Genomic DNA, 27,811 nt, shown 5'->3' with positions numbered 1-27,811 from the left:
AGACAGAATCCATACAGAGACAATTAAGCACAGGGAGCAAAGATTTCTGCCAGTATTGCCAGTATGTGTCCTACACTATGCTATAAACTCGAAATAATCAAGTCAATCAGAATTGTCAAACTAACAAAAAGTAGACAAGATTTTTTGTGAAACCAGAAAAGTTCCTGTCTTTTGGTTTTAGTGAAATTAGTTGTTTAAACTGCCATATGCACTTTGATATTTCCCATACCTGCTGTTTCTAATTACTGACAAATAATTGACAAATATATAAAGCAACAAGCTGCAAAAAACGAAAAACAATTAGTCATTTTAACTGCTATGCATTCTGTCCATTCTGTAATTAACATAAACATGGTGATAGCTACTTACTGTAATAGTGCTGCTTTATATTTATTTAAGTAAGTCAAGTTATTATCTTGTTTTTTTATTGCATGTTTCTATTCTTGTGCTGGTTCTGTACTTTGCTTTGTAACAGTGGACTTTTCCAACTGTAGTACAAATACAAATGTTTTCTTATCTTATAAACAACTGCTCGAAAGTGTTATTTTGTATTTATTACTGCAAACTCTACTGTAAAGCATCGTGTATTACTTCTTCTCACCAGGGCATGGCGCTGTTGCGTCACCAGAGGGGAATAACGTGCGACGTCATCCTGTACGTGCCCTTTCCCCGCCCACAGCGCCGCTCCACGCGCTGTTGTTGTGATTGACAGGAGTCATGTTAAACTTTCGTTTTCCCGTCCTTCTTCACAAATATGCCATAATCACCCGATCAGGATGTCCGATATTCTTATGAAAGAGATGGAGAGTCTGTCTGTCGTCCCACTGAAGCTCGAGGAGAGCTTAGATGGTGACGGAAGCTTTCTTTTGGTGGACGACCAAGAAAACCTCCAGGTAAAGTGAGCTAGCTACCAATGCTAAGCTAAACGATGCTAACCATATGATGCTAACAATTTACATTTGCTCACAAACGTTGGCGGCAACTAAGACAGCAACACCAACGTTTTTTTTTTAAACAAAGACAATATACAACAAGATGTCTGCAAATGTATTTTATATGATACAGTTTTAATATTATAAAATCTATACAATCTATCTTTGAAATTCTAGCAGTACATCTAATCTGTCGTGATGCTCTATTATGCTGCTATGCTACTATGCTAGTGTGTTTACGCTCTTCTCTGTGTTTCTATTGAGCTCTTTCATTAAACTGTTAATGTGTGAAAATCGATGTAGCATTTTAATTGCTTTGTCAAGTGTCAATTTATATTCTGTCTTGTTCATATGTTTTAGGTCCATAATGAACAGTTAAATCACAAGATCAAATAGCAACATAGCCCTAAACAATGTCTGAATCTATTGGTGAGATAACAGCAGGCTTCTTATTGGGGAAGTCCCTCATGACTCAGCTGACTCAGAGGGAGTTACTGCTTAATGCAATTGTTTTGTCACGGGGCAAAGTGCAAAACAATAATGCACATGCCCATGTATTATTCACTCATGTAAGGTTAGCTCAATGAATGCAACCTGTTCTTTCTGGCAGCTGGGAATCGACTCACATACAGTTAATTGGCTTACTGTGGTGCCAAAAAAAGGTACACAACATAACAGCTGTTGTCAGAGCGAGATTTTGTTGTTTGCGAGATGATTTTTCATTAATGATGTAATATATTTGTAAATATTTGCTATCCAGAGGTCTTCAGTAACCATATTTTAAACTTTAATTTGGTTAGTAAATGTAATAAAAAAAACTTCAACTGTTTTTTAATGTTTTCTTCCAGTCATTAAAACAAATCCCCTCATACAGATACTTAGTATTAGTAGTTTGTCAACCTCTGGAATACTTAATACTATAATAGATCTGTAAAGAAACTGGAAGAATAAGTTAATTTCTTACTATTAAAAAGAAAACATGTCACTTGACAAGTAGCTGCAGTTTAAGTAACTAAATCTCAAATTTGCATAGACGTGATTGGGTGTAGAGTAGACCTTGTTGCAAATTATCTATTATGTCTTTATATAACAGGATACTATATTTTCTTTGTTAAAATATAATGCATGCTATGTTATTTTCACTGGCGGTTTAGTTGATAAATATAACCTCATGATTTATTATTTTATTAAAGTTTTCTTCACTTTATTTTTGATTGCTCTATTTCCTCTGTTCCATGTCCGGGGATCAATACAAGTGATTAGGTTAAGTTAAATCCAAACAATGTACAAGTTTATATATTATAATAATATACAAACAATGAAATAGGTAAAAACAGTAAAGTGACATGTGCACCAGCAGAGGGAAGCATCTTATTGTTATGATCTTTTCTCGTCTAAAGGTCCGAGATGAGGCTGAGTTTCTGGACAGATTGGGCTGTGGAGATGTGGCAGGAGTCAAAGTTTTGTCAATCTTTGGAAACACTGGAGATGGCAAGTCCCACACGCTGAATCACATCCTGTTCGGAGGCAGAAGTGTGTTTCTCACCTCCAAGTCTCCCAGCTCCTGCACAGTGGGCGTGTGGGCTGCCTTCGACCCTGCTCTGAGTCTAGTGGCTCTGGACACGGAGGGGCTGCTGGGAGCCGCCGCCAACCAGAACCAAAGGATGAGACTTCTGCTAAAGGTAAAGGAGAGTGTTCAAATAAAAGTGGTGCTCATTGGCTAAAGGGTAGAGCCCGACTGATATATATCGGTTGGCCGATATGGGCACTGAATAAACCAAATTTAAAATTAATAGAGCCTGACACACTTTTTATAATCGGCTGCATTTAAATATTTTACATTAATAAATATATTGGCATTTATATTGGCTATTGCCACCTCCAACTTCCTTATATTATATGGGTTGGGCCCTACTGAGGGGTCTGACAATTTGCTGAATGTCTTTCCTTGATCTTCAGCCACATTTCACACCAAAGCCAATGGGTCAAAAGTCTTCAAAATGATGTTCTGACAATGTGGGGAGTTAGTCGAGTGTGAGACCCTTTACAGTCAATCAATACTGCCATTTGTCCAGTTTGAATTATATTATTATTATTATTATTATAGAACAAATGTCTTTGTTCCTCAATATGTCGGTGTAATCCCTCATTCGTCCAGGCGTGTTCCATAGTAGAAAAAGCTTCAGTTGTATCCATCTTGAAGCCTCTAATCACTTGTTTGAAGACGGTGAGGTGAAGGTTTTAAGCAGGGAGAAAAGATGGTTTGAAAGAGGAGTCAAGGAAGCTATTTTTGTTAAAAAAGAAAGACCTTCTTTAAACAGAAATGGAGGGCTAAGGTTTAATCTTCCTGTTATTTATAATGGGTTACTGAACCCCTGGAAAGGTAGAGGACCAGGACAAGGACATTCGGATGCTAATCAGGTACTCAGGGTGGTTGAGCCAGGGTCTCACAAAGACAAAGAGGATTCTAATAGCCCATTAAGATTCTGAATAGGCTAGCTCGGTAGATACAAGGGGGGAGTTTCTGTTGAAACAAACAACTCTTTCTACTTCAGGAAGGCTCCGCCCAATGGGTGGGTCTTACCACAGAACAGTATTAATATCGGAGTTCTCGATCTAAATTCTTTTATTGACAATGACTCTTGGATGAGAGTCGAAACGTCTATTTTTTCAAACTGAGTCCAGATGACTACAACTGAAGCTTTTTCTACTTTGTTCCTCAATGTACATAATGTTTTCTTTCTCTTCCCAGGTGCTGGCGGTGTCAGATATAGTGGTTTACCGAACTCGGGCCGAGCGTCTCCACAACGACATGTTCCAGTTCCTGAGCAGTGCGTCAGGGGCCTACCTAAAACACTTCACTCCAGAACTGAGAGCCCTGTCCAGTCGCTGTGGCCTGGACGTGCCCCTGTCCTGCCTGGGACCGGCTGCCATAGTGTTTCAGGAGACCACACACACACAGCTGCTCGGACATGGTAAGAAAGAAAGAATAGTCTCTCTAGAAGTGTGTTGCATTCCATTAAGGCAACGTATAAAATGTACCATGTTAATATTCTCTAGTTTGGTTTTACATTTGTTGTAACTGGTAATACATTTATAATTTCCACAAATTACAATAGTCTTTAAAGGAAACATGCAAAATGTACTTACTTACTTGAGCATTTTACCATGTCATAATCAGGTTCCCCCATCAAAAACATACGTAGAGTTGTATTTATCTTTTTCATGCTTGTTTGATTAATATGGTTTAGTACATCCGCTCCCTCTGAGCCTCAGAAAACACTGGCTTATAATGTGCTGTCAAAGGCAAAGCTCTGAGATCTTCTGCACGTTCTAATATTTATTTATTTTTGAGAAGGATTTTTGGCCCATAGGCTTTATTCGACAGAGCAGTGCGAAATGGGACGAAGGAATTCCTCAAAGAAATAATGCATAATGTGTGCCCTAACAATTCCTAAAGAAGCCCAGTATTTTCAAATTTGTCCAATGACTCATATCTGTTTAGCCTCAATACAGTGCCTATTAAATCAAATGGAAAACTATTAGAGTTAGGGCTGGGCAAATAAAAAATAAAAGTCATAATTTGTTCCCATTTAAGTACTACATTTATACCATGTTTCGTCTTCAATTGAACATGACATAACTCGCTGAAGTTTGTATGAGAAATTTATTGTAGACTCTTCTCTGTTTTAGACTCCAGAGTGCCTGGTCAAGCCGACACACTGCTCCAGAAGCGTTTCCATGACCTGGGTTTGGGCACAGAGGCCTTTAGTTCAGTGCAGTATGTGGGCACACAGACGATAGCGCCCCCTACAGACTACAACAGGCTACTGGAGGCTGTGACTCAACAAGTGAGAAACACACACACTCGCTCCCCTCGACAGCCTACGATTGTGTTTCAGGCTCTGCAGGTAAGTGCTTTATGCCAAGATGGAAACATTAGTACTGTGTAAATCAGTTTTTATGATGTTGTTTTTCTGAATATGTGCAGGCCTTGAGCGAGCGCTTCTGCGGAGAACTCTCTGATGAAAAAATGACCTTGTATTCATTCTTTCCGGATGAGTACTTCACCTGCTCTGCTGTTTGCCTCAGCTGCAAGTAAGTTTTATTTATGCATTTACACCCATAACTACACTTGTGCACTATGCAACTTTTATGCTGAAAAAATACCCTCAAAACATGCATTCTTAAGGCTCATTTATGCTCCAATTTCTTACGTAGACCGCTCAGTGCATTCCAAGCCTGGTCATTTATACGTACTTCAAACCGTTTCTAATTTAAACCGTTTCTAACGGTTTGTTTACTGGTAAAGCACCACCAGATGACGCTCAAAGTCAGTTAGAGAATTGAACATAAAAAGAAGAAAAAGTGCAACAAGAAACACTAACATGGCAGCGTCCACAGCAGTTTTTAGATCACATTTGTTGTAAAAGAGCAGAGAAAACGAGGTGAGAGAATTGTTTATTTGTTCTCGTCACTTTTGAGAGGAAGTTGAGCTGTTTCGCTGTGTCCACTACTGTCCCCGGTGGTCAGCTCGTGTACTGTCCGGTTGATTTGCATCCATAAGCTGTGAGCAGACCAACAGACCAAATGACGGACAAGATCTGTGTGTGTATCTTCATGTGGAACGTAGAGCATAAATGAGCCTTCAGTTTGAGCAGTGTCGCTTCTCCGCAGAGTTCACCTGTAATTTGGTAACGTCACCTGCTTGTTGCCATAGAGATAGACACGTTTAATACCATACTAATGCTGCACAATATTGGACAATATGGCAATATGTGATACAGCTGTTATTGTTAAGTACTGTAATATTGACATTATTGTGATAATTTAATTGTACACTGACAGTCAAACTATCACTTAAAAAGTACAACAGAGACAAAACCAAGACTAAACTATTAATATGTCTTAATATGGAAAAAACAATTAAATTTCTGTTAGATGGCTAACCTTCATACTATTGCTATATATTTAGTTTGTTACAATGTCAATTATTACATCAGCCAATATTACAATACTGATACTTTAGTAAAATATTGTGCACCTTATGCCATACTGTAAAACTTTCCTGTTTACATAACAAGCAGGTGACAAACCTTTCACCAGAAAAATTATGTAATGCACATTTTAATAAGAAAATTGTTTTTTTTATCCTATTATATGTCTCTAGGTTATGTACAATTTATGCAGTAATAATAGATGTGTTTCATTTACTAAAACAAACAATATAGTTTGACAAGCGTTTGTATAAAATGTTTTGAAACTGATTTAAAAGTCCCTGGCCAGAGTCGCACTCATAAACCTGTTAAATATAAGAACTTATCGACTTTGGCTACTGTTGTTTGTATTAGTATTAACATTAATTTTATTTCTCTCCTTTAGTATTCGGTGTAAAAACGGGATGAACCACTTGCGAGACCGGGTCCCTCACGTGGCAGACGGACTGTGTCAGTACGCACACCAGTTCAACAACAAGGTCCTCATCTGTAAGGTGAGGCATCGCGTACAGATATTTAGTCTTTATAAGTTATTTTATTCTGTTCTACAAGTGATTTTATTCTCCTGTACAATATAAAAGTGGAACAATATGGTTTGTCTGTGTTTGTTTGAGTTGAATCTAAGGAGAAGTTATGCTAACAAAGTATATTTAGAGACATATTTGACACTAATTGTACTAATGTTTCCAATGTCTTTTTGTCATTGCGATGATTCGATTAACTTGCATCAGCTCTACAAAATGATGGTATTATGATTCGTTTTAGAGATGTTATGAAGCCGGCAGAGAGGTAATAGTTGTGCCGAAAACCTCAGCATCGAACGAAAACCCGTGGTTTGGACTGGCCAAGTACGCCTGGTCCGGGTATGTCATTTTACTAGCGTCTCTTTTTGTCAACATTTCTCTTGCTGATATAATTAAAGACGTCTCATTTCCCTCTGCTGTCAGTTACGTGCTGGAGTGCGCGAGTTGCGGAGTGATCTACAGAAGCAGACAGTACTGGATGGGAAACCAGGACCCGGAGAGCGGTGTGGTCCGCTCCGAGGTCAAGCACGTGTGGGAAGGGGTGAGTCGAGGGTCTGCATCTGTTTACACTGAACCAGCCACTTCCACACCCAGTTTACTGATACGATTAGTCAGATCAGAGCTCAACAAGTGGCACATGAGGTCAAGAAACATCTTCATAATGAATGTAGAATAAAGAGATAGTGTATTTTCACCCGGTTTCCACATTACATGAAAGATTTGTCATTTGTGTTAGTAATTTAGATGTAGTCGTAAGAACTGGCAACCCAAATTCACACGAGGCTCATTCTACGTTCTGATTGGATGATAAAAACCCCACATACGCTCCCGTTCAGCTCTTTTGCATTGAATTGAAGAGCAGTATAATCACAACTGATGTTTTACTGTCATTCGTTTGACCCTTTTGTCGTTTCTTCCTCAGAACGACACATTCCTGACGAACCACCAGAACGCAGTGCAGAGAGTCCTGGACGGGATGAACTTTGTGATTCAGTCCGTGTCCGAGTACAGCACGGGTCCCACTAAAGCGGTCGCTGCCTGGCTCACGGACCAAGTGGCGCCGCCCTACTGGAGACCCAACAACGACATCACTGTAAGCGTTAGCATAATAATATCATAGGTATTTTGGTTTGTACTTAAATTTGAAGGGCCTGTACCTGATTTCTGTGTTTATAAAGTAAAATATGTTTTGTCCTAGTACATATGTATTGTAAAAGCATTTATTCGGGGGGAAATGAGGCTGCAGTGCGCTGTCTGCATCTAATCATAGAGCAGGAAGTGCACTGTTAGCATGCTAGTTGTTAAGCTAACTTGGATTTACTCACGGTGGGTAATCCAAACTTTTAGTCAAGTAAGAGTACTGTTACTTCAAACAAAATATGTTTCAAGTAGGAGTAAAAAAGTAAGGTGTCCAAAAACTACTCCGAAAAGTACAATGTCTTCAAAAAATAAATGTACTACTGACCTCTGTTTTACTCGCCCTGGTATCTTCGTGATTTTAAACTATTCTTCTTCTTTTTTTCACTGGTTAAACTCCAAACTTTGTGTTGTCATGCCTCTTCCTCAGGCGTGTCACGGCTGTCAGAAGGTGTTCGAGGAGATGGAGAGGAAGCACCACTGTCGCTCGTGTGGCGAGGGCTTCTGTCACCCCTGCTCCAGCCACAGGATGCCCGTCCCAGAGCGAGGCTGGGGCAGTGGTCCGGTGCGGGTCTGTCAGTCCTGCTACAGACAGGGAGGACCGGCCAACACCAGCAGCCAGGGTCAGACCTCACTCTTTATGCATCTCCTGTAAAGAAATACTAGGAACTAAATCATGTTCACACTTTAGAAGATTTGTAAACATAGACACTCCAAAGTCCAGACGCAAAAGTGGAACATGATGTGATTTCAATGGACATAATGGGACTAGCGGCTAGCGTAATTTGCTAGCGTATTTTGTAACATTCTAGCCTCAGAATGTTACAAAATACGAAAAAGTAAGGTTATTTTGTCAAATGAAAACCGCTCAGACACATGTGAGTGAGATCAGAGCCTGGTTTAAAGACTTTTACTATTGTATTTTCCATTTGTTTATTCAGTACGAGATTATCACAGACACATTTCTGATGAAGCCAAATTCTTTGTTTTTACTGGACAAATAATATACAGAAATTTTGACGCCACGATAGCTTTTATTTACAGATCTATATTATATACAATTTAAACTTATTGTGACGCTCAAATACAATTGTGATGTTAGAAAAGGGTATTTTTTAGTAATAGAAAAGTAAACTTACTGACACTTCAATATTGAAAATCCAAAATTGTGACTTGTTTCTTAGTTATAAAGACTTCAGTGTTAAGATCTGATTCTGAACTGAAAATATTTAATGGTTTACTTAATTTTGCCTTCAGTCTCCAGAACATTAAACTATAAGAAAACGAGGTTGTGATGTGTCTGTATTTGTGTGTCCAGTGTGTAAAGTGGAGCCTCGGGGGCTGATCGCTCGCAGAGTCACAGAAGTGGCTCAGTCCACACTCGACATGGTCTCTACAGCCGTGGATTACCCCCTCTGTGAGTCACATCTACCACTCACCGTAACAACTACTTCATGCTCTTGTTTTGCTACATATAGAATTGTCATATGTTGTTGCAGGCATCTTATATTTGCTTCACATATGTTTGTAGACCAAGTAACAATCCTCAGTTTGTCCAAGAAAATTCGTAGTGATCTCTCCCTCTTGTGGTAACTTCACAGCTTTTACACAAACAAACAAAGACACTTTTACAAAAGTGTCTTTGTTTGTTTTGGTCAGAGTCCTTTGAGAATATTTGTACAGTACAGAAATCAATTTTAGTTTAATCTATTCATCTATTCGTCATAAAGACACATTTTCTTTATATGATGTCTTGACCTGCTTTTTATCCTCATAGAATCTATACAAACCGGGAAGATTGATTTAATAGTCCAATTTTGTGGAAAAGCTTTTCTAGGAACATTTATGAAACACATTTGACCATTTTATAAAATAGAGCTGCATGATTTGGGGAAAAATATGAATTAATATCAATATGTTTATCAAGTTTTATTAATCAAAATTCTGTTAAAGGCGCAGAAGTAATGTCCAAAAAGACTCAAATCCTTCTTCTTCTTCTTCTTCTTCTTCTTCTTCTTCTTCTTCTTCTTCTTCTTCTTCTTCTTCTTCTTCTTCTTCTTCTTCTTCTTCTTCTTCTTCTTCTTCTTCTTCTTCTTCTTCTTCTTCTTCTTCTTCTTCTTCTTCTTCTTCTTCTTCTTCTTCTTCTTCTTCTTCTTCTTCTTCTTCTTCTTCTTCTTCTTCTTCTTCTTCTTCTTCTTCTTCTTCTTCTTCTTCTTCTTCTTCTTCTTCTTCTTCTTCTACTTCTACTTCTACTTCTACTTCTACTTCTACTTCTTCTTCTTCTTCTTCTTCTTCTTCTTCTTCTTCTTCTTCTTCTTCTTCTTCTTCTTCTTCTTCTACTTCTACTTCTACTTCTACTTCTACTTCTACTTCTACTTCTACTTCTACTTCTACTTCTACTTCTACTTCTTCTTCTTCTTCTTCTTCTTCTTCTTCTACTTCTTCTTCTACTTCTTCTTCTTCCTCCTCTACTTCTACTTCTTCTTCTTCCTCCTCTACTTCTACTTCTTCTTCTTCCTCCTCTACTTCTACTTCTTCTTCTTCCTCCTCTACTTCTACTTCTACTTCTTCCTCCTCTACTTCTACTTCTACTTCTTCCTCCTCTACTTCTACTTCTACTTCTTCCTCCTCTACTTCTTCTTCTTCTTCTTCCTCCTCTACTTCTTCTTCTTCTTCTTCCTCCTCTACTTATCCTTCTACTTCTACTTATCCTTCTACTTCTACTTATCCTTCTCTCCTCAGGTTTTGACGTTAACGTTCTCTCATTTCAGGTTTTGTCAAAGAGGTCGCGCGCCCCGATTACTGGGTCCCGGACGCTGACATCACTCAGTGCCACCAGTGCGCCAAAGCGTTCACGCCGATCATGTCCAAGCACCACTGCCGGGCGTGCGGGCAGGGCGTGTGCGGGCCCTGCTCCACCCACTTCAAGCCCGTCCCGTCCCGAGGCTGGGACCACCCCGTCAGAGTGTGCGACAGCTGCCACGCCCGCCCCGAGTCTCTGTGAGGGCGGCAGAACCGGGACGTCGTGTTTTTAAGAGCGCCGTCAGTCTTCCCCCCTGGACTGGCAACATAAGAGTGAACTGACAATGTAGCAACGATTGAAAGAAAGAAAACCTACAGCAGGCTAAAGCTGCAAATCATTTCACACAATATTACAGGGCACATATTATGCAAAATCAGAAACATCAGCAACATGCCTGGAGTGGTTTTTAATTTCATTCACACTTGTTTTTGTAAATCCTCTCTCTCTGAGCCTCACAAAAACACTTTCCCAGACCGTCCGAAAGTTTACCAGACTCTTTTCAAGTCCATAAATCATCGTTCTGAACATTTCCGCCTCAAATCACGTTCATTACAACTGCGCGCTTGTACCGGCACGTCGCGGGCAAGCTAGCTTTCGGCTCGTGTACGTCATTTTAAGTTCCAAAACCCGAGATGCCAAAGTAAAGGTTCTCCAGCGCTTGTTTAAAGGTCAATAACAAGACAAATGATGCATAATACGTGTCCTTTAACAGAAAACCACTTTAGGAAATGAGCCCCTGTACCTGTACGTGATGGACAAACTGGAAACGACTCGTTATTTGAGAATTACAAACGACTTTTGAACGCAACGGGCGAAGCGTGGACGTCATTGTTCCTTTTGCACAAACCCAGCAGTGGCCTTTACTGCTTCGGAGGTGGATGAGACGTGGATGAGAAAGGAGTGACTATAACACACAATCAAACCGGGTTCAAGTCTTATCCATGCATAAACACGTCGTTGTCTTATCGGGAAGACGGGGAAGTGCACACGGTAGTTTATTCATAGGCATATAATCTTAACTTGGGGTGGGCAATGGAGACGAAAATGTACATATCGATCACTTTTGGTTGTTTATAGCATTACCTCAATGACGATAATCGGACGGTATTTTAACAAAGCATCAGGAATGTGCTAAAATGTGTCTGTAAATGTATTCGAAAAGCGAGCAATCCGTAAAATGGATTGATAAAAATACAGAAATGTCACTTTATAATACTCTCGTTTCGGGGGATTGCAGTAGTTTAAGTTATATATATATATATATAGACGATACACTTTTGCATAAACGACAATACGCAATATTATCCACGTTTCGACGCATCTCCCACCTCTAAATCTGAACTTTTTCTTCTAACTCTCCTTTTGTGTCCAGATTTAATTCGATCAAAGTAGCAAAAGTTTGACAGTTATTCAAAGAACGGACATCTAATAACTTTTATCAGAGTTTTGAGCAGCTGGCCTGAATTTTAAGACTTCAACATCGACGAGTGGGACACAAATCGTGACATCGTTGTGGCCTTGCACTTCCCACCGCAGTAGCCAATCCCGCAGGCGTAGGTGGCGTTGTTGCCCTCTGTAAAAGTGTCATTGCGTCCATACGATTGATGAAAACTTTACATCGGAAAGACTTGAGCTAATGCAAACACTGTGCCTTTTTTTTAATCGTTTTTGAATTTCTCCGGCCACAAAGATTGTTTTTAATTCACCGAGTGCTTTATCGTTGCCTTGGTTTGAACTCGAATGGAAAAACGTTTAGCTCTACACATTCCAATGTAACGAAATACAGACGATTCCCTCTGCGGCGTTATCCTGCGCTTTCACTTAAAGTAACGGTGGGTTTCAGCTGCTACTCGACCGGTCTCACTTATTTTACAGGCGACTATTTAAGCGTGTGGAAGTGAGTTTTAGAATTGCACTTTTAATCGCCGAGCTGGAGTTCTGAACAACTTTTTTTTACATTATTTGCAGAGAAATCCGCATCTGTAAAGTGGGAAATCTTGTTTCAGAGTGGCGTTCAGTTCAATAAATCCATGTATAACTTGTTCCTGTGTGCTTTATGTTTAAACCGTTGTCGTTTTTTGGATAGCGCAGCGTTAGTATTTCACGTTTGCTGTTCTATGGAAATAATATACACAACAAAAATCTAAAAATCTTCATGTGACTGCCTTTGAGAGCGTTTGGTCGACACATCTCGTTTTTGTCCAGTTATTTTTTCACGTTTTTCACAGTATATTTTGTGGAATAATATTACTATTTCACTAAAATAGATTTGGCTTCTGAAACAAACGGTAAATTGTAAACAAACCTCTACTTTTTTAAGCAAATTAATTCTTCTATGTTGAGTATGGTAAATTAAATTGTAGTATTTTGGAGTAGTTTTCAGACAACATACTTTTAGTCACACTTGAGTTTAACATAATTAAACAGTGAAAAGAGCACTCCTACTTCAGTAAAAGATCTAAGTTGACAGTATAAAAGTTATTTGTGTTGTCTTTCTAATCACCGGCAACTTAAACTACAAATCAGATGTTACTCTAGTGATTTCTTGGATTTCTTTGCTTCTACTGCAGTCATTATTTTGAAGTAACAGTACTCTTACACGTTTTTGGCTACTCAGACCTCTGACATTTAATAATTATTCACACATTTTGGTGCATCAAACTGGTCTAAACCTATTTCTTTTTACAGACGCCTGAACACTTCATGTTTCCCTTATTGTTGCCGTTTCTTTTTACATTGTGTTTTATTGGCTTTTAGAAATTACATAATGTTTTAAGTATAAGTACCAGGCCTGTTTTGTAGAGGTCTGGACGACTTCAGCCACAAATGGATAGTTTATACTACAGTAAGGTGTGAACGTACTGCAAGACTTTTCCTACACAGTAACACTCAACGTACACAGAGGTTTTTTTTTTATTTTCCACAATGTTCTTTTCCAATAATAATGTTTCCATTATGTACTTGCCTGTGGGGACTCCTCCTGTACCTTCTACTCTCATCATTATTTTGGCCATAAGATATTGAACAGATGTGAAATCTCCTTGTGATACTGCGTTATTTTTGTACTTCGGATTAGGTTTAATTCATAGCTTTAGTCCTGGTTTAGTCCTGGTTTACATTGCGCACCGGTTTAATCTAGATTTAGTCCCACAGGCCGATGTGAACATGTCCTTAGTCCTGGTTTAGTCCTGGTTTAGTCCTGGTTTAGTCCTAGTTTAGTCCTAGTTTAGTCCCAGTTTACATTACACACTGTTTTAATCTAGATTTAGTCCTGGTTTAGTCTCAGTTTACATTACGCACGCTTTTAGTCTAGATTTAGTCCCACAGGCCGACGTAAACATGCCCTTAGTCCTGGTTTAGTCCTGGTTTAGTTCTAGTTTAGTCCTAGTTTAGTCCCAGTTTACATTACGCACTGGTTTAATCTAGATTTAGTCCTGGTTTAGTCCCAGTTTACATTACACACACTTTTAGTCTAGATTTAGTCCCACAGGCCGACGTAAACATGCCCTTAGTCCTGGTTTAGTCCTGGTTTAGTTCTAGTTTAGTCCTAGTTTAGTCCCAGTTTACATTACGCACTGGTTTAATCTAGATTTAGTCTTGGTTTAGTCTCAGTTTACATTACACACACTTTTAGTCTAGATTTAGTCCCACAGGCCGACGTAAACATGCCCTTAGTCCTGGTTTAGTCCTGGTTTAGTTCTAGTTTAGTCCTAGTTTAGTCCCAGTTTACATTACGCACTGGTTTAATCTAGATTTAGTCCTGGTTTAGTCCCAGTTTACATTACACACACTTTTAGTCTAGATTTAGTCCCACAGGCCGACGTAAACATGCCCTTAGTCCTGGTTTAGTCCTGGTTTAGTTCTAGTTTAGTCCTAGTTTAGTCCCAGTTTACATTACGCACTGGTTTAATCTAGATTTAGTCCTGGTTTAGTCCCAGTTTACATTACACACACTTTTAGTCTAGATTTAGTCCCACAGGCCGACGTAAACATGCCCTTAGTCCTGGTTTAGTTCTAGTTTAGTCCTAGTTTAGTCCCAGTTTACATTACGCACTGGTTTAATCTAGATTTAGTCCTGGTTTAGTCCCAGTTTACATTACACACACTTTTAGTCTAGATTTAGTCCCACAGGCCGACGTAAACATGCCCTTAGTCCTGGTTTAGTCCTGGTGTCAGTCCTGACTTGTTTAGACTTTAACGGTGCACACTTTCTCTACGGTTCACACTTTTCATTATTAATCCTAGATTGAGCCCATTTTGGTCCTGACGTAGACTTGGTTTGTTCCTGTTCTAGTCCTTGTTTAGTCCTGATCTAGTCCAGATTTAGTTTGGAGTTTAGTCCTGGTTTGATGTGGTGAATTTGCCGGTATTAAAGGTGCACTTGGTCACTTTTCTGACGTACGCCCTGACCCCTGCCTCTCTCCACAGTAATATACAGCACGTGAATGTTCCACAATACGGCATTACTCATTTTTTCACCTTTCATTCACTAAATTACCGGTGTTTTTATCGCTCAAAAATGATGAGCGCTCTCGCCTCTCCACAGATGCTGTTTCCATGGAGATAGATAAGCGTAATACCATGAGGACAAGCAGGTGGCGCACACTCCACCAGAAAAGTCACATATTGCATTGTGTATCATTTTCGTGTCATTTTACTCGTTTGTTCGAGATGTGGAGCCGTTTTCGCCGTGGCACGTTCTTCTCGGTCGTCGTCACATCTCCACCATCAAAACTGTAAATAGTTTTGAGAATTAGTGTCTGGACTTATCTGACACCTTCTGCAAAAGCCGTCGTCATCTCCCTCCTCCGGGACATACATGGACTTTTGTGAATGAATAATGATTCCTCTGTCCGCGTCGTCCGCCTCTGCGCAGCCGGACAAAGTGGCAGCTCCCTGAAAACTATTTGGAGAATTCCCTCTCGCCACACCAACACGGCCGGGCAGCTCCCTCAAAGCGCTCTACCCAAATAAGGCGCGCTACTGCAGGAGATGCTCAACACTCAGACAGAGGGGAGAGAGAGGGAGAGATGCTGAAAGGCCATGCCCATGTAAGGATGTAGTTTCCTATTTTCCAGCAGCCCTTGTGCATTGATCCTACCTCCTGTCTCCTTCCCTCGCTCCTAGCATCCTCGGTGAAGTCATCGTGCCCTGGTCTGGTCTTTTTAAGGCGGTGTTTTTAAGAGGGAGGTTCCTGCCAGGCAAAGAGCAGCTCTCAGTCCGGCATCAGTCTGCGCCTCTTGCACTCAAGTCCCATTCCTACAAACAGTGAGTATACAATTCATCTGTAACGCGCGGGACTGATGTTTAAGTAATGAATTTGTGACTTAATGAGGTCGTTTCTGCCTTTCAGAAATATGATAAAGCTCTTGTTTAACCACAGTTTTTATTTGAATGTGTTTTTCCTCTTATCGTGGCCTGTTTAGACAGAAGAAGTAACATTTGAGTGTAAACGTGAGGGTTGAATGGCAGGATTTGACTTGTACAAAGGTAAAAAACAGCTTGAAATCATGACTTCTTATCAATCTTAAGTTAGTGCCAAATTCAGTACAAAAGTCAGTAAGCTTTATTTGGGTGATTAAAGTTAATGTTTATGAATATGATATTGCTGCTGCTGCTGCTGCTGCTGCTGCTGCTACTACTACGCAGTATTACTTATATACTACGAACTATAGCCCTATATATACAGTATTTAGATCTACATTATAAAGCATGATTTGGAATGTTAAGAGGTATATCTATAAGAAAACCAATAAAAACTGTCAATTACATTATACTGTAATGTATAAAGAGTTTTCAGCTTCTATGAACAGTGATAATGCATAGAATATGGTTATTACACATGAATAATGGTTTATTTCCCGTTTATTGAAATGCTCTGATGTGTCTCATACTAACAGACTCCTAAGTATTCAAATGAAGTTACATGCAGCAGTAACTGTGTCAGAACACGTACTTTGTGTGCTGCTTTTCATTTGCACAGTCAAATCACTCCCCACTGTTGGCTCCGGGTCAGCGGGACTTGACACGCCAAAAACCTGCCAGAAGTTTGAAATACAACACTCTTGTGAGCACCGGCGCTTATAGGAAATGACATGGACCGTAACAGGCTTCCTTTTGGCGGTTTCATATCTGCATTATCTATAGTCAAAAGTCCATGAACTCAAAGACACGAGAGCTGCACAGATCAACACAGCCTGGCAACGGCTTCAGGCTAAAGGATGGCTCCCGCTGTGAGAGTCATAAAGTTGATGGAAAACATGCTACGGCTCATGATTTCAGACGGGTGCTTTTAAAAACGTGCCAGATAAACCCGTTCACATTCGAACAGGGAAATGTGTGCATCCCTTTCTGATGTAACGCCGCACAAACAGAGTCAGAGATGAGCAAAATTCACCAGAAATATTTTAAAACATGGTCCAAAAAACGACTAAATAGTATCAAAATGAAGCTGTTTTACTTTGAAATGACAAGTTTGAGTTTAGTTTGACTTGACGTGGGTTTACAACGTTCTGTGTGTTGTACGTTGAGGATATTGGATTAGACAAATTCATGTTAGAATGAAAATATTACAGGTTTGTCTTGATGTTGTGCGAGTCGGGCTGGGCGTTGGTGTTCAACAAGTGTCGCAACTGCGAGATGTCTCCATAGAGTTCATTATGTCACGGCAAAGTGTGTGTCTAAGGCAGAGTAGCAGCGGGTGCCGCCCTTTCGGCCGCCAAATCTACCGCAAACCGGGACTGCGCAGCTTCCTGTTCTGGCAGCGATAGAGTCTTTGCCATGGCAACAGCACAACACTCGCACAACAACAGACGTGGAGACGAATGGAGACGGATGAAGTCACGATGGGGACGGGGGTTTATGTGTGCCGAACAGCGCATTATGGTATGGATTTAGTACGATACAGTGGGACAAAGAGGTGCAAAGTGGCTAAAGCTTTTTACTGGAAACGGACAGTAAATAATGGGCGGATTAGACGCACACAAAGCACAGGAAGTTTAAGTACAATGCAGCTCTACCTCACTATGTACTGTAAGTCTTCTGGCGGCGGTGTTGGAGACAAGCAGGCCAAGTTACAGCTCAGATCTGTGCAGGGAATGCATGTCTTTCAAAGAAGATAAGGAAAAAAACACCTGTAATTGAATTAATTGTGGATGGATACGTTTATGTTACACTGTGAAACTTTCCCGGTAAATAAAAGCTCTGTAGATCCCCGTCATCCACCGAGGTGATGGATCCATGACCTGAAAAGTTACACAGCATAGCTTTAATACTCCAAATAATGTAGAGGAACCTGTGTAATCTCTTTTATTTTTATTTTTATAAGCAGATACACACAGAACAGAATACCACACAAAAAGACTTGAGAGTGTCAATCAAAATAATAGTACAAATGGACAAAAACTTGACTCGAAATCAAGGAACATTTAAATTAAAATCACACTCTTATTTGGTCCAAAGTCTGTTGAATGTGTCAAATCTCTAGTTCCTCTGAGAGTGGTCGATTGCAGAAAATGAGTTCCAGATAGTCGTCTGGACACTGTCTTAGAAATCGAGACGTTTTTAGTCATTTTCCATCGGATGCGAACGATTTGAGCAGCAGCATTTTCCATTTGTCCTTGTTTACAAGTCTGGCAATTTCCCTCTTACATCTTGGTGTTGTTGAGGCCTATAACAGTGTCCAGATGACCACCTTCGAAACCTTTCCTACCACTGATAAATGACGGGTGCTTTTCTTGGCACTATTTACAATCTGGTGGCAATTGTCGGAACAATTAGGAAAACACTGCGTAGCCTGGTGGGAACACGCTCTTGTCAATTCCAGTTAAGATAAGTCTGATCATTAATACTTGGGCTTTTAGAAAACTTGAAACTGTGCTTTATTTGTCCCAACCTGAGCTGCTGTAGAGTGAGGATCAAAACGTGTAAAGAATTAACAGATTTAACAGCACCTTCGACGGTTTTGTGTTAAAATGTAGTTTGGAAATCGCTCAGTCAAGCATAAAACAACGCAGCAAAGGCCAACGAGCTGGGATCATTCTTGCCAGTTGCTCGTGCCGGTTCCCATCTTGAGTAAATTAAGAGGGTTTTGGCAGGAGGTGGGGCATCTGGTCTAACGCGAACGCGCCAAAACCACACTGCAAAGAGCTGTGGGTATATATTGTTTTTATTGGAATTGCCCTTTTCAAATCACTGTTATACTCCAAAACGGTAACTTTAATGTGCTCTTTTTTAATATTGGTTAAGCTGTTTCCCATTTTCCGTCCTGTTTACATGTAGCAGGCGAATAAAGTTTCCAGACAGACGGCTCTGAAGCCCGTTTGACGTAATCCTCCTGACTTATTCGATCTGGGCTTGGTCCCAAACACAACAAGAGACATGCATAAATACACACACACAACCAACACACAACACACACACACACTGAAGATAAGTTTGTTATCTTAAGTTCGGGGGCAGGACCACACCCCTTTCACGCCCCTTCCTACACTATTCAAGCATCCAAGTCACACACATCAGCGTTTGTGACTTCGTGCCCCCTCCCTCCCACCCTCTTTTAATGATTCTAATGTATCTCCTGGATGGGGGTATCGTGTTGTTCGTGTTTCTCGTACGCCAATAAACACTTTGCACCGTAGCTTGGGTTGTGGTCGTTGCTATAAAACTTGTAAAAACACAACGCGATACCGACCGTGACGAGATGCAATATCCTCCACGAGCGACCGCCGAGAGCAACGGGTTCAGGGCCATCGCTTTACCCCTGCTCGATCAGTGAATCCGCGGTCAGTTTTTGAGTGACTGGTTTATTATGGGGCGGATGGAAACAAAAAAAGAGAAAAGAGAGCTTGGGCATTCCATAGACAAACACCATGTAATAATGATTATCCCTGTGACGCATGAGACGGCGAGAGCAGTGGGCAGACAGAAAGCCACTGTGGGGAGTTCATTTGCGCTGGAATGCAGTGAGCGCGAGCTGGCGGCTCTCGTGGCGTTCTGGAAAAGCGCTCGGGGCGATGTAAACAATATTAAACAGACGTGTGGTTTCTGCGTGCGATGGCGGAGCGTTAATGCAAAGAGTCAAACGCGATATTTTGGGCGATAGTGGATTCAAATGGTTGGAAAAGTGAACGTCGGTGTCGTTTTAGTTTGTTTTTGCCCCATTCTGGAGAGGAATAAGAAAAGATAACATTTCGTTTTGGTTTTATTTGTTTAGACAGCGTTACTCATTGACACCCCTTTTTTTTCTCCTTTTGTGCTAGGTTAAAAAAGAAAAATGGCTTTGAAATCTCTCTTCTGTCCAGTGATTAAATCTTTTCACGCTCTTAAGTTCTTTTGGGAGTGCCGTTAATGTCAGATTTTTGAAGTATCCGTTTGTCTTTATTCCTCAAAGCAGCTGCAAATCATTTTTTTCTGCAGACAAGACGAATACAGGATTATCACAGTTGTGCGGTTTGGCTAACGATGCTACTTTGCTCCCGAATGCATTGTATCTTAAACTGTCAAATGGAAACGTCTGATGGTTTGAGCGTTAGATGAATGCACGTGGAAAGCTTGTAAAAGACACTACAAACTAAACTCTTTTTACTCTGATATTCTTAAAGGTGCACTATTAACTTCACAGAGGCGTTACTGCTTCATCTAACATGCATTTCCTTCCATTCCCGGGTTTTTTATTGCTTGGAAATGCTTTTAAATACACACATTCTTACAGTGAGCGGCCGACTCTGCACAGATTTATGGCTGTAGTTCTTTAGTCATTACGTTTTAGTCGATCAATAGCTATTTTATTAAGATCGCAAGTACTTCCAGGCACAACAGCAGAAAGGAGACGCCATTGACCGTATTATCTGGAACATCTTTCATTTAGATGACCGAGAACTTCTTTAATCGATCTGGGGTCTCATTTATTAAACGTTCTGACTAAAAGTGTACAAACCGAGCTTAAACTTCCAAAAAGTCTCGCTGAAGTTTGGGCGTCGGGGTTTTCAGAGATGAGGCTTTTTGAACTGGAACGCTCATTTCCACGTAAAGTTGTCTTTTTATATATAAAGTGGAAAGACACAAACGTGGATGGATAAGTTAAAACAGGTAAAGCAATACCATTTCTGTTAAGACGAGCAGGAAAGTTTCATAGTGCATCTTTAAGGTTGGTATAAAGTACATTTGTTGTGGATAGGCTGGAACAAGTTCAACAATTCATCAATTAATCGTCAACGTAGTTTGTAATCAAAAATTGGGTTCCAAAATATGACATGAGGTAAAAAAAATAAGCTTAATGACTCAAATTGAGCCGTCATTTACTTAAAATGTATTAAATGTAGTGCATTTGTGTTCCACCAGGATCCTCACTTCAGCTTCATCTGGGTCAAATTCAGTAAAAATACTGTTAATTATTATAATTAACAATATATATATTAATTGTAATCGCTACATTGCAAAATTACTGTGGATTCAGGCAAAAAATATCCTTGAAATTAGTGGAATTAACTGAGAATGCAGCAAGAGAATTTTACTTATCAAGAAATCTTACATGTAGCGTTTATTTAGTAGAAATGTCTTAAAACTATATAAAGTTTGATTTCTTTGGGTCAAATTTAAGTGAATACATTGTGGTTAGATTTACGACATTTGCGCTGTTGACTAATCGTTGCAAAATGATCGTTGCAGCTCTAGTTATGAACAATAATGTGCAGTTATGCATTTGATAAGATCCGCTTACGCAAACCCTAATGCTGAAATGTGCAGTAGGAAACCGCACTCCAAAGTAACACAACAGGCAACACAAGACGACGACCTGCCTTGCCTCCGGGACGCACGGGTTTAACCTTTGACATTTGACCTCCTTTAGGAACAGGAAGTTGAAGACCTCGACATGGCTGCAAAGGTTGTATGGCGCAGACGGCAGTGTTGCTCTTGGCTGGAGCTCAACTGCAAAACAAAAGCAAAGAAATAAAAAAAATAAAAATAAATAGGCACAGAAAGAAAAGTGCTGGCATTGACTTGTGCGCTGACAGACTCCGAGTGATGAATGAGAGCGTGCGGATGGGAAAAATGTGTGTTTGGCTGTAGCTGAGCGCACAATATGTACTCTTCAGTGTTACTCTGTGTGTGGGGTGCAAAGGAGACACACCGCTTCAGGCTGCAGGAGTCATGCAGCTTTTACTTGCTTTCGGTACAATGCATGAAAGGAAACTAGTTTTTGATTTGACGCTGCATGTTTTGCTGCAAATACAGCTGAGAACATTGGACTCAATCTACTTGTTTGCATCTTCGTTCAGGCGAAGTCTTGGCGGACGAGCTCTAGTTGGAGACGGCAGTAGAAGACACACTGTGCTTGCTTGGTCTTGGTCACTTTTATTGACTTATCAAACCGTGCTCGAATATAAATGTGAAAATGTCAAGTCGTATTGATTTGTTTTATCTGTGTCTCTTTGGCTTTGTTTGCACGTCATGTGAAAGTAGATTTGAGTCTTCTTTTGAGTGAAGTGTGAACAAAAGCCTTTTCAAATTGTACGTTTTAAGCTTCTATAGCTATACAGCAGTGTTTCCCAATTAATGGTGCCAATTATTAGTTAAAATAGTTTAAAAGCAGATGATTTTCAACTAGTAAAATGGTGTAAAAATTAAATTAAAGATGGGGAATTGTTATTTTAATTATTTTTTTTGTAATTGAGTGGATTTTTCCCTCAAAGAGTATTTTGTAAAGGCAGCACTTTGTGACAAAATGTGACCACTGTGCTCCGTCTGCATGTAATGATAAAGTAGACATAAATTAAGTGTCATGAAGCCGGACGTAAGAGCTAAAAGCAGCGCTCTGATTGGCTGCGCTTGAGTGGTCCACCCCAGTTTCACTTTGTTGTCTAAAATAAGCTGCTCTAATACAAATGCCAGTGATTATTGACGGCGGGCCACACCTCAGCCTTAATGAAGAAAACCGGCTACTTTCAAACCACTTCAATAATGAGTTGGGAACCACTGCTACATCCCCTTTATTTACATCCTTCCATGTATTCTATGCGTTGTATTCCTTTTGTGTGTTCCTCCTGCTGTCGCCATCGTCTGAACCTGCGTCTCACCTCTCAGGGAGTCGGCATGGCTAACAAAGGGCCCTCGTACGGCTTGAGCAGGCAGGTGCAGGACAAGATCGACAGCAAGTACGACCAGGAGCTGGAGCAGGTGCTGGTGGAGTGGATCTCCCGTCAGTGTGGGGACGAGGTGGGCAAACCCGAACCGGGCAAGATGGGCTTCCAGACCTGGCTCAAGGACGGATGTGTGAGTACTGACTGTGGTAAAACACGTCATGTATTGTGTTATGTTAAAGCTGTGACTCTGGGGCTCCTTTAAGTCTCCACAAGACGACCAAGACTGGCTAAATGTGTTTATAGTAAAAGTATCAGTACAGGTGGGTAGAGTAGCCAAAAATAGTTCTCAAGTAAGATTGTAGTTACTTCAAAATAATATGCTCTAGTAGAAGTACAACGTAGTGATGCAAGGAAAAGTATTTGGGGAAAGTACCACTCAAGCAATAGTACCGGTAACTGTTTACATGTAAAATCTGATTAAACTTTCTCATTATATCTGAAGGAGCAGTGCAAGAAACAGAACTATTCAAACCATCTAATAATGTCAATAAATAAGGCTTTTGTCACTTACAGTGGAGGTTACTTCAATATAAATATTGCTCAAGTAGAAGTAGAAGTAAAAGCTAGAAAATCATTCTGAAAAGTACAATTTCTTTCAAAATACTGGTAAACGTAACTGAGTACAACCCACCTCTGTTCATTAGTAATATTTTAATGTTTTCACAACACAGAACATATCAAGATAAAGTATCAGAACTGCTACTGCGGTTGTCAAAAGTATTAGACAGTTTTTGAATAGCTTTACAAAGGTGAACACATGGGAATATTAAAGAAAGTAGACTACTATTCTGTTGTGTTGTGTTCATCATTGGGTTTTGAGTATCAAACATTTTAATTCGTATGGAAATCAAGTTTAACAGAAACCTCTACTCTCACTACTTTGACTAATCTACAACTACCTGCCGTGAAAGGAGGAACTGGACTAAACGTACTCCCCTGAAATGCATGGCGTTCCTAATTATGTTCCATGTCCTGGCCCTGCTCAGGTGCTCGGGGAGCTCATCAACAGTCTGGCCGCTGGAGACAAACTGGTGAAGAAGATCCAGAGCTCCACCATGGCCTTCAAGCAGATGGAGCAGATCTCGCAGTTCCTCAGCGCTGCAGAGAAGTACGGCGTCACCAAAACGGACATGTTCCAGACCGTCGACCTCTGGGAAGGTGAGGCATAACAAACACCTTTTGGTCTAAAGAATAAAGTCTACAGTATAAGACGTACAACTACAGTAGGTGGCGGTAATGTAACACTTGTATACACACCGCCATAAAACACCAAAGAAGAAGACGTTTTTTGTTTTTTTTTACGGTAGTGGATGGCGGTAAATGCACCTTTCGGCTGCTAAACGCCATTAAAAGTAACACAACAACAACTAACACGTTCATATATGTTCACTGCACAAAGGCTGCACATTTTGAAGTGTAGCTCCACAAACAACAACAACAACAACAGCAACAACCACATATTCATAGTCTTATTCTGTGTAAAAACTGCAAACCCTTTAGATCTATGCAAACATTTTCTGAAATAGATAAGATAAGATCATCCTTTATTGTCCACACATGGGGAAATTTCATTGTTGCAACACAGGTAGATACAGAGGAAAAGGACAGATAACTTACAGGAAGTTTAAAAAATAATAGAAGAACTTTTATAAACAAAAACTCTTATAAACAAAAACTCCTATTGACAAAACCTCTCATTTCCTAAGAAGGAATGGAGGGGAAAAATAAATAAAGATTAAAAAAATAATAATAATAGAAATAAAAAAAAATAAAGAAAAATAATAATAATAATAAAAATTAAATAAAAAACAGCTAGCGTAGATAATACTAATAATAATGGTAAAATAAACACTCTATCATGTGATTCTGTTGTTCGTAGGCCTGTTTCAGCTTTTTGTCAAATCTCCCGGGGAAGATAAATCGCAAATCTAATCTCAATACTTGTCAGAACAATTGCGATCAGATATTTTCCCCCAATTTGCGCAGCCCTGATGTTCACACAGGCAAATTGAGACTTTTAAAAAAGAATTGAAGAGAGTGCGGGGCTCACTTTTTCCATGAGCGTCCTGGTTTTAAATGGGAAACGGGCCAATACGAATGCAGACCAGGGAATTTAGCTGTTAAATGTTGACATTTTCAACATTTTCGCTGATACTTGAAAAACATAAATTATTTAAAAGGACATTATTCGATCATACACGCTTAAGAATGATTGATGGAGGTCAGAGGAGCTTGTGGAGTCTCTGGAAAAGCACTGTAAGACTAATACATTATTATTATTACAGTTTAATCTGTTATTCAATATATAATCTAATTGCGGATTTGAGTGAGAAGATCTTAAGAGCTCAGCAGTCGTTTCTCTCTGAGCTTGTGAAAAGGAAGGCTTTGTCCAACAATGCTCGTCCTCTTCACAATGAGTCCTGTTTCCTTCCCTCTGGCTCCTGGTTCATGTTTCCCACAGCGAGGAGTAACAGATAAAAGAACTCCTTTATCCCTGCAGCTATTTCTATTGTAAATGCTGTTTAAACTGATGTAAACCTGCCCTGTTGCTGGTGCATGTACTGTGTTTTATTAGGTACTTGTAACTGTTACTTTTATGTCTTGTTTCTCTATTTAGCTGTAAAACGAATTGCCTCATTTGGGGACACAATTAAAGTGAAGTGATTAAGTGATAGTACACAATTTGCACAATTACAGTGTGCGTACTGGTTTACACAGGCTATGATGGCTACTTCTGACCTGTGTTTTGGGTTTAGGAAAAGACCTTGCTGCTGTCCAGAGGACCCTGTCGGCTTTGGGCAGTTTGGCCGTTACCAAAGAAGAGGGCACATACAAGGGAGACCCCAACTGGTTCTTCAAGTAAGTGGGCAGAAAAACACAAAAACAACAGTCGAGGGACATGAATTCAAGTGATTATTTTACAACTGCCTTTTTCATTTTTCTCCAGGAAAGCGCAGGAAAACAGGCGTGATTTCAGCGACGACCAGCTGAAGGCGGGGAAGAATGTGATCGGGCTGCAGATGGGCTCAAATAAAGGAGCGTCACAGGAGGGCATGAGCTACGGACGGCCGAGACAGATCCTCTAAGACAACGACACACCGACGCAAACCTCTGCCAGTTAAACGTCCGTCCGGAGCATTTTTACCAACCTAATCTCTGCTTTTAAATTTGAAAATTGCCCCTGAACCCTACAAAGTTGAAATGCCAACGTCAGTTACACCTTTTTCCATCTACAATTGATGCTTATTAAAAGCAACAATTTGTGATTTAGCTTAAATTGTTACATTCAATGAACACACAGTTTTAGAAAGTGTTTAGTGACGGATTAAGTCATATATTTATTTAAAGTCAACATTTCTTTGAGTCGTAAATGCTAAAACTTGCACTGCAATGTCATTCGCACATTTCTGAGCATTTGCAGTCTTAACTTTAAGCACAAAAAGCTGCCAAATTGAACTTAAGCCAATACGAGCTAGCACTATTTTACTGAATACTAAACATGAATAGCTGTTTCCCAACTATAACGTCGTCATTATGCAACTTATTTCTGTTTTTAAATGAAAAACCTCTATATAAAAAAATTATACCAGAGCGCTGTTTTTTGTAAATTTTCTTAATAAATAATGACTTGAGAAAATGCAACTTGACTCTGGTCTGTCGTTCTACTTTGATTCTACTGTTTTAACAAAAAAAAAAAGTCAACAGATGCAGTACTTTCTACTTTTTTCATTCCACTTCAGAAATATTGACTATAGATTTTAATAACAGCAGTACAGTCCTCTTTCTCGCTTTAAAAGAGACATAATATGCTTTTTTTCTTAGTATTGAACTATAGCATAAGTAGATCTTTTTACATTTCATTCATTGTAAACTGCATTATTGATCTGAAAGGATTTAATAATAGTAACAGTGTCATTGTTTAAATAATGACAACTACAGGGATGTGGGCGGGGATAGGGGGTAGGTGAAAAGAGGATTTATCTGAGCACTCGAGCATCAAATGCAGAACAATATAAGATGTGACAAGATTAAAGTTTATAAAGTTGATTTTGCATAATATGTCTCAGCTATACATTTATATATAAATATCTGAAGATTTACACAGGATGTAAGTCTGAGGAAATAGTCACATACATATTTATCTATTATTGACTTTTATTTAACCAGGAATGTCCCACTGAGATTAAGTTACTCTTTTGCAGGAGTCCTGGCCCCAAAGGGGAGGAGCCTATTGTACATGTTTTTAGTGGAAGGAACCTACACAGACACTGGGAGAACATGCAAACTCCACACAGAAAGGCAGGAATCAGGAAGCGAGTGTTTCCTGCTGCATCTAAAGGTTTTGGCCAGGATCTCTGCCCATCATGAAACCAGATGAATGATGTCAGTGAATCATCCAATAAAAACACTTGTTGAACCATCCATGTTTTTTATTCCCGTTCACCTGTGACTTGCACAGCAAAACACAGCATCCACCTTCGCTCCCAACACTTTAATATACAAAATTAGACCTCTTTAAAAACACTTGATACAAATGTTCAAACATACTCTGTAGATGTACTATATATTACACTTTATACTGTATAAATACACTAGGAAAACTCCACTTCAAGTTTTTGTTCAGTAGTTTTCAAATACCTGCAGAAAAAACTCCCAAAAAGACAAGCGAAAAGTTGCCCTTAAAAACTAGTGACGATTCACCTTCAAATTTACAACATTTTAAGGAAGACAATTTCAAAATGTACACAGCATATTGCACTTTTAAGTTGCAGCACTCTTCATTTACACATCATTTCTGATCCATAAAACCCAAGCATTGCCTAACACATTTGGACAGCTTTCTTTTGTCTCCAATCACTTTAAAAGGAGCACTGTGTGACTTTTCTGAAGAAGGTTACGCCGCCAGCTTATCTTGATTGAGATCACATTGCTTAAGCCTTATTTCTTGTGTCCACATGATACGTTTTGAAGCAGATTATGGCAGTATTTTCACGCCGCCGTGTTCAGAAAAAACATAGCAGCACTGGGTCAAAACCTAGTAACCAAGCTAACATTTCAAAGTAGAACAAAGTTTATATCATTCACCACATAAACCTATTGAGCAAAACATCATGACCACTTACAAACATAACAGTACAACGGAAATCCTGCCGTTAATTCACTTTCTATTGTTACTAATCTGACTTTTGGTGTTGTGCCATAAATATAGCTGTATGATTGATACTAATTCTAATAAAATACCTAAAAATAACAGATATTTTCTATTATTTAAAGG

General features: G+C 39.6%; 2 protein-coding genes across 3 annotated transcripts; both read left to right on the top strand.

Moving 5' to 3' along the window:
• Positions 1 to 668: 668 nt before the first annotated feature.
• LOC140367893 (zinc finger FYVE domain-containing protein 1) lies at positions 669 to 12,434 on the top strand. Its single transcript, XM_072454664.1, has 12 exons — positions 669 to 893; positions 2,333 to 2,614; positions 3,685 to 3,907; positions 4,626 to 4,843; positions 4,924 to 5,030; positions 6,315 to 6,423; positions 6,695 to 6,792; positions 6,877 to 6,994; positions 7,376 to 7,546; positions 8,021 to 8,213; positions 8,909 to 9,007; positions 10,362 to 12,434. The coding sequence occupies exons 1-12, from the start codon at positions 777 to 779 to the stop codon at positions 10,592 to 10,594; spliced, it is 1,968 nt and encodes a 655-aa protein (XP_072310765.1). The 5' UTR covers positions 669 to 776; the 3' UTR covers positions 10,595 to 12,434.
• A 3,041-nt stretch (positions 12,435 to 15,475) lies between these two features.
• Positions 15,476 to 25,993, top strand: tagln (transgelin). 2 transcript variants are annotated; one of them, XM_072454643.1, is made up of 6 exons: positions 15,535 to 15,661; positions 21,243 to 21,278; positions 22,478 to 22,666; positions 23,523 to 23,694; positions 25,293 to 25,395; positions 25,484 to 25,993. In XM_072454643.1, exons 2-6 carry the CDS (start codon positions 21,267 to 21,269, stop codon positions 25,620 to 25,622), a joined length of 615 nt encoding a protein of 204 aa, XP_072310744.1. In that variant the 5' UTR covers positions 15,535 to 15,661; positions 21,243 to 21,266; the 3' UTR covers positions 25,623 to 25,993. The 2 variants fall into 2 exon arrangements, with proteins under 2 accessions (XP_072310754.1, XP_072310744.1); XM_072454653.1 differs by lacking the exon at positions 21,243 to 21,278 and having other exon boundaries at positions 15,476 to 15,661.
• Positions 25,994 to 27,811: the final 1,818 nt, after the last annotated feature.

Source organism: Eucyclogobius newberryi, unplaced genomic scaffold (assembly GCF_026437365.1).
Source record: "Eucyclogobius newberryi isolate DKJ021-1_F unplaced genomic scaffold, fEucNew1.0.hap1 SCAF_10, whole genome shotgun sequence".
NCBI classification, from domain to species: domain Eukaryota; kingdom Metazoa; phylum Chordata; class Actinopteri; order Gobiiformes; family Gobiidae; genus Eucyclogobius; species Eucyclogobius newberryi.
Note: the sequence above shows the minus strand (reverse complement) of the source record. Positions and strands in the feature narration are given on the sequence as shown.

Excerpts from the sequence above, each read along its gene's own strand:
- tagln (XM_072454643.1), top strand. Across the intron at positions 23,695-25,292 it reads GACCGTCGACCTCTGGGAAG|GAAAAGACCTTGCTGCTGTC; the intron begins GTGAGGCATAAC and ends TTTTGGGTTTAG. Across the intron at positions 25,396-25,483 it reads GACCCCAACTGGTTCTTCAA|GAAAGCGCAGGAAAACAGGC; the intron begins GTAAGTGGGCAG and ends ATTTTTCTCCAG.
- LOC140367893 (XM_072454664.1), top strand. The coding sequence starts at position 777 with ATGTCCGATATTCTTATGAAAGAGATGGAGAGTCTGTCTGTCGTCCCA. Across the intron at positions 6,424-6,694 it reads ACAAGGTCCTCATCTGTAAG|AGATGTTATGAAGCCGGCAG; the intron begins GTGAGGCATCGC and ends GATTCGTTTTAG. Across the intron at positions 6,995-7,375 it reads TCAAGCACGTGTGGGAAGGG|AACGACACATTCCTGACGAA; the intron begins GTGAGTCGAGGG and ends TTTCTTCCTCAG.